This window comes from Triturus cristatus, chromosome 6 (assembly GCF_964204655.1).
Source record: "Triturus cristatus chromosome 6, aTriCri1.1, whole genome shotgun sequence".
NCBI lineage: Eukaryota > Metazoa > Chordata > Amphibia > Caudata > Salamandridae > Triturus > Triturus cristatus.
The window spans coordinates 604,408,642-604,424,924 of NC_140589.1; the positions used below are offsets into that span (position 1 = coordinate 604,408,642).

The 16,283-nt window shown below is 48.4% G+C and overlaps 1 protein-coding gene across 5 annotated transcripts in view; it reads right to left on the bottom strand.

Annotated features, from left to right (window-relative positions):
- Window positions 1–16,283, bottom strand: part of SNX14 (sorting nexin 14) — a 609,680-nt gene that overhangs the window by 122,779 nt on the left and 470,618 nt on the right. For all 5 annotated transcript variants that reach the window (XM_085611049.1, XM_085611048.1, XM_085611046.1 and 2 more), the window contains 2 exons: window positions 11,433–11,556; window positions 10,703–10,867 (listed from right to left, as the gene is read on the bottom strand). In XM_085611049.1, the coding sequence (XP_085467175.1) occupies window positions 10,703–10,867; window positions 11,433–11,556 (289 nt within the window). The remainder of the gene's footprint in view (window positions 1–10,702; window positions 10,868–11,432; window positions 11,557–16,283) is intronic.

Genomic DNA, 16,283 nt, shown 5'->3' on the forward strand with positions numbered 1-16,283 from the left:
GCTCTGGGAATGGGAGGGAAGCGCAGAGCCGTCCCAGCGGGCTCCGAGGAAGGAGCCGGAGAGCGACGATGCTCCGGGTCCGGAGTCGCGTCGGCCGACAGACGGGGAGAAGGCAAAGAGCAACGATGCTTCTCATCTTCTTCTGGTCTTACCCGATGATTGCGAAGGCTTCGATGACGAGTGGTGATGGCTCCACGACAGGTCCCGCGACCTTTCCCTCGACCGGGACCTCGAGCGGCACGGAGCAGACTGCTGGGCCTCCAAAAGCTTTCGGGACCACTCCCACAAAGACTTCTTGTTCAGGGGCCGGCAGTCGAAGCACGACTTCGGGACGTGGTCGCGCTCCAGGCACCAAGGATACACGAGGTGCGGATTGGTGACTGACCACAGGAGTCACAAGGCTTGAAACCGGGCCGATGGCTTCCCTCGTGCACCAGGAGTCGTAAGACTCAAAAGACGTTGACAAGAAGTTGGAAAAGGTTAGTCAAAAAGCGACTAAGGGGCACGGTCTCTCCTGATTTGTGCTAGCTGGAGCGGAAAAAGAAAGAGCTGACGTCAGCGTGCAGGGGCGGTGGCCAATTTGACACCGCAACATCATCCCAGCAAGCACGACGCCAATGACAAACGCGGAGTTGACCGACGCCACCTACCGACGCGGAGGGGGTACTGCTACAAAATAATTTCTCTGGATCCAGTCTGACACCTGGGGATAATTCTAAGGTAGGGACTCTATAACTAATGGTTTCTTTCAGATGGATACTTCTACCTACACATTCCTCACCTGTAGGATTGTTTCCCAAACAGTATCCCAGTTAGGAGGAAGGCTGATGGATGGTAAAATGAATACGTCCCGCAAGATCTGGCAAAGTGGCCATCCCTATGCACTTTGGAATCCAGACAGTATCGCTTAGCAAAAGTGTGTAGGAATGCCCATGTAGCTGCCTTACAGATTTCTGTAACTGGAACCCCTCTGACATGGACTGTAGCTGTCGATTTGGCCCTTGTTGAATGAGCCCTGATTACTTCTGGGGGTCTTTCTTAGCCAAGGCGTAGTAGGTCTTGATGTAGAGAATAATCCATCTAGACAGTGTCCTCTCCTCTACCGTTTTGCATTCCTTAGAACTGTAATACCTAATGAGGAGTTGGTGCTGCAGTTCTATGTCTTTAGTGCGGTCTAGATGAAAATTGACCACCCACTTAGAATCCAACCAATAATGGCACTTGTTCCCCTGGGGACACTTTTCCCCAGCCCATTCTGGGGTGGGCTGGGGAAAGGAAGATCAGTAGGGTGATGAACTGGCCTAAGCGAAAGGGAGTCACTACTTTTGGCAGCAAAGCATCCCTGGTTGGAAACTCCAATTTGTCAGGGAAAAATGAGGTCAATGGCATACAGGAGCTTAATGTTAGTAACTCACTGACTCACCTTGTTGAGGCAATTTCCACCAGTAACATTAGTAAATTGGAATTGAGAATGGGCTGAGACGGGGACCATATAAAAAATGTCAAAACAAGTTAAGGTCCCCCTGGCACAAAACAAAGGGAGTTGGAGGGTACAGGTTAGTCAATCCTTCTAGAAAACACATCACAATAGGGTATGTAAACAGGGAAGGCTGGTTTGGGAGAAAGAGTTGTGTCAACAATGCAGTCACATACCCTTTTACAGTGCCTATCACACACAAGCAGTGGCAGCTCCAACTGTAGAGGGCCTACGTTGCTGTCTGCGCATCATAAGACAAAGCTCTTCCATCTCAAAGAGTACAAAGATTTTGTGAAGGAGCGACAAGGGGACAGGATTATGTTGACCACCTCCAGTGGCAGCTGAAAAGAGTGTAGTTGTCCCCGCACAATCTCCAGGCATGAAGGTGTAGTTCTCAGAGACTGGGGTGCAGCACTATTCACTCCGACTGGTAGGGAAGGTCCAGACTGAATGACCTCTTGAGTAGGAAACTTAGGGAGAAGTGTCAAAGGTCCGCCAACCACACACTCCTTGGCCAATCCAGGGCAATTAAAATGACTTCTGCCTGGTCTTGGGAAATTTTCCTGAGTATTCGAGGCATCAAGGGTACGAGGGGAAACATGGAGTGCAGCTGAAAGCTTCACCTCAACTGAAACAAGTCTTCTAAGGCTCTCGTGAGAGTACAGAACTGCTGCCATTGAGCATCTCTGAGGAGGTGAACAAATCCACTTGAGGAGCGCCCCATTGGGCGAAGATGTCCTGAACTACCTCCAGTAGGATTCTCCACTCATCATGACCAGCAAGATGAGGCTGTTGGCTCTGATATTCAATTAACCCACCAGGTGATTGGCTGTTAACCAGTTCCTTTAATGATGTGCTCAAGACCACCTCTTCAATGCCTCTAGGCAAAGAAGTTGAGACCATAATCCACCTTGCTTGTTTTCGTATCATATAGTAGTTGAATTGTCTGTCAAGATCTGAATGTACCCGAATCATCTACAGTTCTAGCAGGTTGATGTGAAGGTACCTGGTCCTCTGGAGACCAAAAGCCTTGGATCTCCAGGTCCTCCAGATGAGCTCCCCACCCTAAGGTGAAGGCGATCGTCACTACAACGGATATGATCGGAGGGGGAATGAAAGCCATCCCACGATGCAGGTTTACTTCACTGCCTCACCAACCCACATCTTTTACAGTGCTCAGGGGATTACAATAAAGTCTGACAGGTTTCTACAGTGCTGGAAACACTGTCTGTGGAGGCACCACCTTCATATTAAAATGTGAATATAGGAGAATGCAAAACGCCAGCAGACTTAGCAGGTGTAGGAACTTCTGGACTAGGACTACCATGCCCTCCAGAAAGGATGGGACCAATTCCTGGATGTCGGCAATTATCTGATATGGAGGGAAGCCATGGAGGAGGGTTGTGTTTAGGACTGGTCCTATGAACTGAAGGAGTTGAGAGGGCTCCATATGAGATTTGAGCCTGTTGAATGAAAAGCCATAGTCGAATAGTAACAAGACTGTCAACTGCAGGTGATGTGTCAGCACCTCCGGTTAACCAACTTTGATCAACCAGTCATCCAGATAGGGGAAGATTGGGATACCTGACCTTTTGAGATGGGAGGCAACAAACAACATCACCTTGGTGAAGATTGGAGTTGCCGATGTCAAACCAAATGGGAAAGCTGCAAACTGGTAGTGTGTAGAATCCACCACTAAACTCAAGTACTTCCGATGAGACTGCAGGGCGGGAACGTGGAAATAATCATCTAGGAGGTCAAGTGACACTATCCAGTCTCCAGCTTCCAATGCCAACAACACCTGAGCTAGGGTCAGCATCTTGAGCTTCTCCTTCTGAGAAAAAACGAAAGTCCCTGAGGTCCAGGATCCAACGTAGACCACCATCCTTCAGGACAAGGAAACATTGAGAGTAGTATCCTTGCCCAATCTTCTGATAACTCCATTGCTCCTTTGAGGAGGAATGCTACCACTTCTTGTTGCAGGATGGAAAGGTGGTCTGGGGAAAGGGAAGAGGATGAGGGAGAAACGGGGTGGAGGCTAAAGGAAGGGAAAGAATAACCCTCTTTCTATGATGTCAAGGACCCACTGATCCGTAGGACTTGACTTCCATGCCGGCAGAAAGGAGCCCCCCCACATGCTCGAAGTAGGCTTAGACTGGAAAACTAGACTTGCTTTGCTGATGGTGCATGTGAGGAAGAGGAGGATGAGGAAGATGAAGAAAAAGAGGCTTGCTGTAGGGATTTGCAGAACATATCTCTGGTTTTACCCTTGTATGGTTTGACCAGCTGTTGTGTCTGGGGCTGGAAGCACTAACATTGATGGAAGGTGAACCCTCTCAAGAACACTCAAAAACGCAGAAACTGGTACTAGTCCACTGTAGGCTGAGGCTGTTGGCGTCCCAAGAACAGGGCTGTAAACTTGCTCGCCTTGAAGCATTCCAAACCAAAGTCAGCTTTGTCCCCAACAGGCGTGGTCTACCGGAGAGGTCTATCAAATTGGCTTGCACAACTGAGAAGAAGCCGAAGGTTCAAAGACAGGTGTGCCGTTCTAGAGAGACGAGGTACCTATGGCAAATGCCACTGAGTCAACAGAGTCTAGGCTAGGTTTTATAATGTGGCGCATTACTATTTGTCCGACTCTCACAACCTCTTGGAAGTGGGTCATCATTGCCTCTGGGACGAGGGGGTTAAAGAGGTGGGCCATGACCCATAAAGCACTGGTTTACTGCACCAAAAGTCATTGAGGGATATGAGTGCCAGACTGCCTGCTGAAAACGTTTTCTTTCCCCTCACTTCCAGACATTTTGACTCACTCTCTGCAGGGGGCGAAGGGAAGGTGCCTGCCCACTGTCCAGATGAGCAGGATTTAGGAATGAACAAGCTTTCTAGTTACAGGTGGGTAGAGCTAAAAGGCGGATTGCCCGGTGCATGACAGTAACGCTGTGCCACTAGTCTGCTGATCGCTGTATTCTGAGAAGAACTTCTACCAGACTGCCATGACTTGTTCCAGCAAAGCCTCATTGATGGCAATAGGGGCTCTAACGTTGGTGTGGTTGGAAGGAAAACCTTGGTAAGAACATTAATTTTGACTTCCGCCAGGAGCTGCAGGGCCAGCACTCAGCAGCTTTCTTAATCACTGAGTGGAATGACATCACTTCTGGTGTGGTGGGGTCCTGTAGGGAGCCCCTTCTCCATCTCCATTTCTAGGGGAGGTGGCCAGTGCACAGGCCGATGGGCACCTTGCCTGTTTGCAGTTTTGAGCTCCCTCATCGTCATCATCATCGCACGCATAAAGGTTCAAAGGATGAGAGTCTGATCGAAACAGGTCGTGAATCCTGAGCATGTACTCTTCCCTTTTGAAGAGTTCTCGGCCTCTCTTCTGGACCAGTTTTGAGGAACAATCCCAGGAAAAGAATGTGGTGCCACCAGAAGATCTGTGTCCGGTGTAAGAGGTGGCTCATGAAGCGGAGTCAGCCATGACATGGTGGCATGCAGCAGAGCGCAAGACAGAAAGAAAGAGGAGCCAATGCCGGTTCTAAAGGAGTGGAGTATATAGGCATAAGAGTCCGGGCCAAAAGCATAAACATGGGCAGGTTGTAAGGAGTCGGGGTGCACCAGATGGCATTGTGGTCCAAGCAAAAATGGCATACATGGCGTTAAGGGATGTTGCCAGGTCCGAGCTTGGCGTCAGATACTCTTGGTAAGATTGTGGCGATGCCAGGAAATTCTGCACTGATGGAAACAGTGTTTGTAGAGCCAGAGGCACCAGAGGTGGTGCAGGAGATGATCGGGGTGGTTCTGGGACCAGGTCTGGTGGAGACGCTGGTGCCTGGCCACTCGGAAAAGAATCTGCTAGCTCCACGACGACCACCTCTGACTCAGAGGATGAAGATCTTGTAGGAGAGGGACTGCGCCTTAGTGATTTACCTTATGAGTGCTTCTTATGTTTCTTGAGCTTCCTCTGTTTGTCCAAAGAATTTGACGACTGTGACCTGGAGCACGGCCTCGATCGCACAGCTGCACCTGTTGTCACAGGAAGGCAGGAGGGGGGCAGGCGCCCCTGCAAGAGTCAGTGTCGCCGTAAGTGCCACGTCACCAAAGAGTTCAGTTCCCAAGTGAACAAATCTGAAGGGCCGGAGCCGCCGCAGGGCCCCGCGCCAGACGTACTGCAGGCAAGTCGAAGAGGGGATCTAGGAGGCGAGTGCAAGTTCAGAACCACACTGTCCGTGGCTACAGGACAGGCCACAGCAGCGGGCGCCCTATGTGAGGTAGGGGCAGAGGGGAAAACCCCAGCCCAAGCAGCGCTGGTGGCTGGCTGAGAATTAAGTGCACCGCAGGTCCCTCTCAGCTACCAAAGTCGCCTCCAGCAAGCCCCTGCAGCCCGGCACCCACATGTCAGGGTGACAGCGCCACCTCAGGGCAAACCGGCAAGGCCTCAGCGTCCCAGCCCAGATAAGCGTGGCCCCAGGTGTCCGAAGCGTGCAAGGGGCCCCCCAGCAACAGAAAGCGTAGAGATGCAGAGACTCACAGTTCCAGAGGCAGTTAGTCGACCAAGAGTCCAGGCAGCAGGCTGCAGGGGGAATCACCAACACACCGCCAAAGTAGGCCTCAGCCCATCCCCGGCGCTCAAGTGGATTGGGCAGCCAGCGAGCAGCAGGCCTCCGCGGGAGATCCGCAGCGTCCGACCCAGGAATTACTGCCAGGTGAAGCTATCACGTGCGGCGAGCCTTGCCACTACTTCGCGCCCACAAAGAGCGCCAGCGTCATGGGGGGCCCAACACAGAGTCAGTGTGGGGCGGGCAGAAGGTGATGTAGGCCTTTGATCGGCCGCCAACTCACCGGTGTCAAGGGGGTCTTTTTTGATCGCTGGTCAGGCCGCTGCTAAGACGTAGCCGTTCTCCCGGAGGCCAGCGCACCCCAGGTGCCCCCTTTGGGCGTCGCAGGTCGCACAGGCTCACCAAGTGGCATGGAGGAATGCTTCAGGTCCCCGAGGAGCACCACGGCTAGCAGATCGGCCCAGTCCCGACCGGAGCTGCGGGCAGGCCAAAGATGGCGGTCGCTGCAGACAACGCCGCCGGAGTGAGCCCCCATCGGCTCAACCGCACCCCAGCCGCGGCGAGCGTCTACTCCGGGCTAGGCACCCCCCTCAGGTCGGCAAAGTCCCCAGCGGGGCCCATGGGGGCGATCAGCAGTGCTCCGAGCTCGTCGGAGCTCAAGGCCGCAACAGGCAAGATGGCGGCCGCTACATTCAGGCCCAGGCACTGAGTGTATAGGAGCTGCGTCTCCTCAACGGGCTCACCAAAGCCACCATCCGCAGCTCAGGAGGTGCCCTGCCTGCTCCGCTGCCCATGCACCTCGATTAGCAGTGCCGAAAGGGCCACAACTCCGCTACAGAGGCTTCTAAAGGCGGCGGCCTGCTGGAGCTCCTGCAGCGTGCCTCTCACTCCATTCGTAGCGAGACCACGCCCCATGGATATGCATTTTTTGAGTTTCCTTGCAGTTTTACGGAAAATCTTGTTTATTAATTTTACAAGTACAGCGCCCTCTCTACCACATCAGACATGCTCTAAGCAGGCATTTGTTTTTTTATGGAAGCTGAATCATATAAGCCCACCAAATAAGTGTCTAACCTGTAACAGACCATCAGACTGAGGTATAGAGGAGCTTTACCTTGTACTATAATGGTTTAACAAAAAAAAAGGCAAGAGTTCTGACTCAGCCCTACAAACCCCAGTCCCCATTCCGTATCACCCACACTATCTTTCAATAACCCAGGACAAAAGCAAGGCCAGTGGCTATTTAGAAAAGGGAGGGGTAATCTGGAGGATTCCCTACGAGAGCTACAGGTAGGTCCAGTACACTTTCTACCAGGAAGATAAAACATCTCTAACATACTGGAAGGCGGCGAAAAACTATTTCATACCAGACAAAACTACTCGGATGGAGCACAAGAGAAGGATAATGAGAGAGAATTCTTAGATCAATAATAACCTAAGTGTTAGACCTGTCAGCCCTTTGGGTGGTCCCTCCTCATCATTATTTATTTTGTCCCACTTTTGCCTCAAGCCCTGTTAGTATTTTTCCTTTTTGGGAACCACCAGACTTTTTGTAGTGTTGATGCAGATTCAGGGAGCCATTTTATCTACCCCTGAAACTTCTGTCTGAGGGCCTGGAGCACAAAATGGTGGCCACCTGTGACATCACCAGCATCCACTGGAACCTACTAGCACCTTCCAGAACATTCCAGAACTCTGTGACCGTTGGAGGCGGTTTAGAATGTTGGGAAGCTAAGACAGAGAGTTGGCAGTTGGAGCTGGCAGTTGGCACCTGACTGGTGAAGAGTGAGCAGCAGAAACCTGAAGGAGGAAGGAGTGAAGCAGCAGGGGTGGAAACTTGTGCCTGGAGTGGGGTCCATAAACCCACCCTTGATACTAGTCCCTACTGACTGAGCCCAGCCTGGAGCCCTGTGTGGGAAGAAGTAAGAAAAACCATCTTAAGGACCTGGACAGCAGGAACAGGCCTTAGAAACCCAGAACAGCAAGATCCTGACCTGGATACTGGTTTCCCTGGAGCCGGACGTCGAGTAGCCTGGATACCTGGAGCCTGAGGTGGAGAAGCGGCGCTGACTGGAAAAGCAGACGTCGTGCCCAGAGCCGCCAGAGATCGTGAGGGGGCGTTGACTGAGGACGTGAGGTGTAACAGAGGTCGAGGAGGAAGTTAACCAAGGTCGAGAGAGCGGCGTCAACGGGGGAGTGAAGTCCGCCCTCCGGAGTCGTCGGAGACTGAGGTGAAGTGTGCCGGAGGTCGGGAGTGGAGATCGCACTCCGGAGTCGCCGGAACCTGAGAGAATCGTGCCGGAGGTCGGGAGTGGAGGTCGCACTCCGGAGTCGCCAGAAACCTGAGGAGAGGAGCACCGGAGGTCAGGAGTGGAGATCGCACTCCGGAGCCGCCGGAAGTCGACATCGAGGCAAGGCCGGCCGACGTCATCGAAGCCGAGGTCGCCATCGGACCGGAGCCGCCCGAAGTCGACATCGAGTAAAGACTGCCCGACGCCATCGAATCGGAGGTCGAGATCGAGCCGAGGCCGCCGACATCGAACCGGAGCCGCCTTCCGGCGTCGTCAGGAACTGACATTGTGCCGAGGCCGCCGACATCGAACCGGATCCGCCTCACGGCGTCGACACGACTCCAGCGGCGTCGGAACTTCAGAAAAAGGGCAGTAAGTGGAATAGAGGGCGCCAAAGGCCCTGTGGAATCCTAAGAGACTACTCTAGGGGTTAGAGAGGTGCTGGAACCAGCTGGACTGTGCCAGGGGTGAGCTGAGACTACTTTAGAGGGGTTGTGTAGAGTGAGAGAGCCAGGTCTCTGGTTTCCCCCCCCTTGATCTACCTCAGTTTAGGCCTCAGCCTTGTCCAAGCCAGGGAGTAGACACCCTCAAGCCTTCCACATCCCCACAAGCTGTGCCTGGGCCAAATTAGCCCATAGTAATCTCAAATGTGATCTGATTATCTGAGTGTCACTGTCAGCGTTCAATTATTTATTGGGGGCACTGTATTTATTGTATTTAACCTATTTATTGCTTCACTGTATTTATTGGTCCACAGTATTTATTGATGCACAATACTTATTGGTTTACAGTATTTATTGCCTCAGAATATTTAATTGCCTGTATTAACTGCACTTATATTTATGTCTTTAGTATTTATGATCACCCCTATTTATTGAATCATTAAGCCAGTATTTATTTGACCTGCACTATTTAAAAAGTTTGTATATTGTGATTGTGTAATTATTTTTCTAATCAGCAACTAAGAGAAAAAGAAGATAAAGAAAGATATTTTCATAATTTTTACGGTGTAGAGTCGTTTTTGGAACGGATGCACGCATGGTTGTTGTATGGGTATATTGTAGGCTTAGCACGGTGCCTGTTTCCTGACCACTCGAGCCAAGCTACCACAGTGTGTTCGGGAAGCCCACCACCACCCTTCCAGTGCGGGAGTGGGTATTTCCAACACTAAGTATGCAGGAGATCTTATTGACTGCAACACAAACATGCACCTAAGGAAGGAAGGAGAAGCGAAATCTGAAATGAGGAGGAAATACTGCTATCTAACCACCCGGGCATGAGAGCCAATCAATCAGGGATAGATAAAAGAGGACTTTGCCATCAAAGAGGCAGTCTGGTATGTAACTGAGGGTTTACAAGGAAAGGACCAAAGATACTAGCCAAGCATCCCCAACAAAAGAGATGCAAAGAGCGCCTTCTAAGAAGTGTTGGGAATTGTCCTGTAGGTGGATGAATAATCACTAAAATACATTCACAGGACCTGACCTTGGTATGGTAAAAAACGAAACGACAGTAGCCTGACTGAACCACAATGAATGATGTTGGTACACCTTCCTGACCAAGTACTTTTGAGATGCAAATGTCTCGACATAACATCAGGAAAGGAGTAAATAAATGCTGTCGACTTATTCATTGACAGCTCGAATAAAAAAGGGAGCTTTCGAAAGCACAAGTGCTTCCTTAAGAAGAACACCTACGTACATCAGCAGGCACTAAGGAATACTCCCAAACTCCCTTCATATGCTCTCAAAAGCACAATATACTCTGTAATTTATTTCACAATTTTTTTAAAACTTCTTTGACCTCACATTCTCTATATATTAAACATATGAGTTCACGTATTTTAGCCATTACCTCACAAAGCAGTGCTTTTGCAGCAAAGTTTTCTCCAAGGAGGAATGAGAAGAGGTCATGTGAGCATCCTGGGATCATCATGAAGAAAGTGCAGTGCAGTGGTTAAGACAATGAGTTTGACGATCATTTCTCAGTTTTCGCTGTTTTAGTGTGATTGAAATGATACTCTCCAGCCCAACCTCATGAATCTACTAAACATTAAATTTGAAGTTCATATAGTGTAGCAAGTGAGTTTTTATGGTGTACACAGTTGTACGTTCTGTGGTTCATCAAACCTTCTAACAAATCTTTTGAAGGTGTTCAATAGAACATTCAATTTAATAGAGCAAAAACATACAACCAGTGAGTAATGCACAACATAAATAATGTGACAATGCACAGTATTATAAATGAGTAACATGAAAAAACAACTATACACAGAAAAAGTAACAATGCCCTTTCCATACTTCTGCCCTCATGCATTCTGCTACCATGCCACTTACCTGTACCACTTCAATAGGATGAGTTAACCAAGGTTCACTAACCTCTGAGAAGCGTAATCAGGGAAACCAAACGGTGCTCTTCAACCAGTTGATGTAATTTATCGTTCAGGTAGCAGTCAGTGTAAGTCTCTAGGGTATTCTTGAAAAGGATCCGACCGCCCATCATGAGGTGATGCACCCAGTCTGGTATGCGAAACACGACACGACCTGAAAATTGCAATATACCTTTGGGTCATGCAGGACATCTTTTTAAGACAATACTACGAAGCAGGGATTATAAAACAAGCAATGATTCAAACATACTGCTGTTGATCAGAAGCAACTTTTTGTGTGAAGTTTGCTTCTGCCCATGAATCAGTAAAGATCCCTACACAAAAGCAATTTGTTAGAAAAAACGCACAAATTAAGGTTCAAGATGGGCTCAAAGTATGTAAAAAAAAAATCTTTGTTTTGAAATGAACTCTGATCTCTACATTTCTATATGTCGCAGCTTGGCTAAGTTAGAGACAAGACTGGCAGTCTTGACAAAGACAGGAGCTAGGACAGGACTGTGACCTCCAAATTGAAGTGCAACAGGAGCACCCATAAATCTACTGGGTTCCCTTCTAAGCACGTCACACAACTCAACCATAAGGCATGCAGGGGAGGAAGCACATGAGGAGGAGAAATTAAATCAGCCAATGCGATAATGATGCAATTTAACCTTTATTTTGTCTCACCTTCCCCTGTTATTTCTATCACATATTGTAGTAAGCACAGCTGGATTCCTTACCCACATACATCAAGTAGTCGTAAACTCCCTCTACTGTGACCATCTCTAGGAAGTAGTTCTGAATGTGCTTCCTTTCTGCATTCTCGGAGCGGCTCGCATTATTTTTGTAGAGGTCATTAAATAACTGCAATACATAACAGTTACATTAGTTTAAGTAAAACAAAACACAAGGAAATGGGCGATAAGAAGAGTCGAAAGAGATAACAAGCATTTGCAAGGCAATAGGTCTCGCATTTACGTTATTTTAAGCTATTGACATTGTAAATGACAATGTTTTTTTTTCCTTTTTTAAAACATAAATAAAAGGCATTGTCATTTACAATGCCAATAGCTTAAACTATGGTAAATGCCAGACCTACTGCATTGCATCAATACGAGTTTGAGCTATTGCCATTGTATTAGTTCGGTAAGTATAACATTAAAGCAAATGGCATCCATATCAAACATGGCAAAAAGAGAAAATTATGTGGCATCACTCTTGCACGTCATTATCAATGGAAGGAGTTAAAAAGGTATTCTTCTCGAAGGGAGCGTTCTCGCTGGCGCTGCTGGCAGGCCCGGTGATACGTGCCTGGCTGGGTGTGTTGTTATGTGCCTGGTCGGCCATTGTAGTTAACTCGCACGGATCTGTTACTGCACAGTCACAGCAAAGGCCTCATTGGAAATGCAAACCCCTGTTTGGGGGGGAGGGGTGGGGGACCAAAAGTGTAAACAAAATGTGTGCCAATACCCGTAATCTGAGCTTTCCCCAAGTGTTGTTGCCCCTCTACCACCCAGCATCATGCAACTACTCATAATAATAATAATATAATAATAATCCACATTTATAAAGCACAAACAATCACCCGCAAGGGTCTCCAGGCACTGGGGGCCATCGGGAAGATTAAGCAAGCTATTGCCCAGAGTCACATGGTGCTGGGCTAATCTGCTGCAGGCGATCAAAGTGTGATCCCCAGATTCCGGAGTCAGTCGCCCTTGCCGCGGCGCCACACCTCTTGTCTCAGATCTTCTGCTCCGACCCAGCCCTTTCCTCCCCTTCCGAGCCCCCTCTATCCCCGCCCTGCCCACGCTCCTCTGCTGTCCCATCCCGATCGGCTGCTAAAGAAATAAAATAAAGGCGTGGCTCACCAAACTCTTTTTTCCAATATTTTATACTTTTAGTAAGCAGGCAGCATATTGCCTGTGCCGCACTGCTCATTAAAATAATAAAATATTGAAAAAGTAGTTTGGCGAGCCGCACCTTTGTTTGGAGTGGGGTGAGGCAGGGCTTGCAGAGAGCCCAAAAGGAGTTTGGTGAACGGCACCGTGTAAAAGAAAGGCACGGCTCATTAAACTTTATTTTTTCAATACTTTATGCATTTAGTAAGCAGGGCAGCATGGTTTATGTGCCGTGCTGCTTATTAAAAACATAAAATATAATGGTGCTAGAAAAATGACACTGAATTTTCAAACTCCAAGAGTTGGTAAGCCGACACAGCACAGCGGAGACGAGGCATGCAGGCAGGCAGGCTAGCGAGTGATAAAACTCGGGGACGCGTTTATTCACGCTAGAGAATGGGGGTGTCACAGGTTTCAATTCTGGCAAAGCCAACTTAGAGTTTTAGTCTCCCGGGGCCGCTGTAACTGGCACCGCAGAAGGGGGCATATTTAACAGTTTTTACTCACAGCGCCACACAATGATACAAAATGGTGTCCCTGAAGGACACGTACAACACTGTGGGAGAGTAAGTGTCTAGTTACATGCCCCTGTAAGGAACAAAAGGCTGGGTCAGCGGGATTAAACGTTTAACCTCATGGGGACAGACAATCGCATACACACACACCTCTATAACCGGAGAGCAACCGACTGAGCTGCAAACAACTCAATACATTTGTCACACCCCCAGAAGTACACACTGGCACCCCTTAGCAGAGCGTAGACATGCATGCAGGCCGCAGCAGAAGAGAAGCATGCATGCAGGCTCACACACCCCCAGAAGTGCACACTGCCCCCCCAGCAGAGCGGTGACGAGGCTCACACCCCAGCAGTGCACAGAGGTACATCACGCACCACACCCCCTCACCCAGCAGAGTGGAGACGAGGCAGTTAGGCAGCACTCACTGCCGGCGGGTGCACTGGGCTCTCTGGAGCAGCCTCAGGGCACGAATGGTTCGGGGCACACTCGCACACAAAACGTGTGCAGAACAAAAGGAAGGGCGCCGCCCTCCATATGCGAAGCTACAGCTCGGCATGCTGCGCTCCCTCAAGTTGCCAATGCACAAATTGAAGAACAAGTGCTCGCCATGACGTTTTCGTTTGCCTTTTTCTGCCGTCCCACTTGGACTGCCTTGCCTGCTTAAAGGTTTCTTATCTTTATGGGGCAATGTGTGTGGCCCCATAAAGATAAGAAACCTTTTACTTCAGAAGGAAAGCAGGCGAGGCCGTCCAAGTGGGACGGCAGAAAAAGCAGAGCGAAAACGTCACCAACAGCTCTTTCCCAATGGCTGGCCGCCGTTTAGCATAAACGGTGACGCCGGCCCTTTACTGAAAAATCCCCAAAACGTTAAATCTCGCCAGCGAGCCTGCGCATGTGTGCAGCCTACGCCTGCGAGACCTAAAAAGCAAGTGTACAGCTTATATACTAAGGGAATGCAGTATTCAAAATTACTGAGCCATCAAATGCTTGCGGCCACATCTTTCCTACCAAGGGAATATAAAACTAAACAATAATGACATGAACCATGAATGCTTGATAAATACTGTTGAAAATACATAAGTAGTTAAATGGTTGCAGGAAGTGATACTTAATAGTCAGCCGTACTATTTTACTTTGTCTTCTATTCAAACCTGATGATACACTTGCTAAGAAGTCAGTGAGGAAGGAACTGTAAAACGTGAAAGGGGGCCAGCTCATGAAAAGTAACAAAAAAGCAATGAGGAATAAGTCTGGAGAATTGGAAAAGACCAAGAGGGCACTATCAGGGTGGATTCCCGATATCAAAGTCTGCTGCTACTCCCATTCGAATTGACCCTCATTTTGGCAGTAAGTTTTGGTTAAACCAGAGGGTCTAGTGAAGAACTAGTTCAAAAGGCTCTGGAGGAATAAAAAAAATGTTTGGTGGAATTTAGCCAGTAGTGCTCAAGAAAAAAAGTGATTCAAGTGGACATCTCACTGCATAGTTGCTTCTCTCATAAACAAAAGGCAATCAGAGCTCCAGCAGAGTTAGTGAAAGCTAGTTGTACTTTGAACCAAGCTGTACCCGGCTGATGAGCCCATAACTAGGGCGAAACCATTTGGGGTTCCAGGTGAGGACCTGGCTTGACAGTTCAGGCAGGACTGTTTCAATTGGAGCAGGGTCAAGACTGATTTGCTTATAGCTGGATCCAAACTGGGCTGACATGGTCTGCAAAATAAAGAAGGATTGGGAGCGGCCTGACTAATTACCAGTGGCTTAAATTAATTCAAGCATTCTATCCATCACTTTTTTGTATACTTTAGTTGTACTCGGGTAGAAATCCACTCGTTGCTCCTGAAGACAATGTATATCCCTGGAAGGGACAACATTCAGGCGGACAGGCACAGTCACAACTTACCAACTTCCATATCATATCAGCTTAGTCCAGTGGTTGTGCAAACAATAATAGAGTTGTGGGAATCTATGGTTGGATTAATTTCCATCTCTGAACAATGCCCTACTTTACCTCTATTGCTCAGACTAATGGTACCTGAATGTTTGGGCAGTGGATGAGCTGATAATTCCTTGGATGAGCAGAATACTGTATGCCTTTCATCCGATACTTCTCCTTAGAAGGGTACTACAGAAAACTAAAAGGCAGAGGGTGGAGGTGAAGCAGACTGTGGTTTTCCCTACTCAAATAGCTTACAGCAGGGGTGTAACACAGGCCCCTGCATCCCCAGTGTTGCAGAGAGCCCCAATCCCTTTGCAAGCCTCCCAACCATTCAGTCCCCATTCAGCCCAAGGTGAATGAATATCTGTGAGATATGGGAGATTCTGGGGCCTCTCTTCCTTATATGAAGGAGGACCCATCATATTGAGTTACTCTACTGACTTGCAGTTAAACAATACTTGTATCTTCCACGGATTCATCTGCCTCTTCGATTTCCAGTGCTATCACAGAAACAACTGGTGAGTTTACATCTCATGGCATGGAAACAGAGACGTGCCCTGCCAAACTTGAAGTGTTCTAGGGAGGTGGCACTAAATATGACCCTCAGGTCCTATTCCAAGCATTGGCTTCATTTTGAAAATAGTGTTTGGCTAAAGGTTTGAAAGCTACATCATGTGATCAGTTCCAAATCTTGGATTGTTTGACAGACTGATTTTTATTAAGATTGGCATCATTTCCCTTGCTGGCACATTGGACACCAATTAAGAGTCTTTAGAGAGGAGGTTTCGGATAGTTCCAAAGTATTTCCAATACCATTAAAACTTTTGAAAAGTTTCAGATTAAAGAAACTGGTTTGCAAATTGGGATTTATACGTAGTCTTGAAGGGCTTGCAAGGGGTAATATTTGAGCATTTGGGGTCTGCACATTACCTCTTGGTTATGGCCAAATGTGGCATTTCTGGTTAAAACATCTGTCAGAAGGCTAGGGGAACTGGGCTATCTGAAAATAAAGTACCCTCGCCTTAAATTCCTATTGGATAGTGTAGTACTTGGACCAGATCCCATGTTTAGGCCAAAGGTCCCAAAAAAGTGCAATTTTTCACAAAAGCTAATCCTTATGGTTCCTGGTAAAGATTTGTCTTGTTCAACTCCTGTCAAATTAGATATCAAAATGGCAATACTGGTTTATTTCCAGATAGAAAAGGAGTTTAGGGAATCAAAGTGTCTGTTTTTCTCGCAAG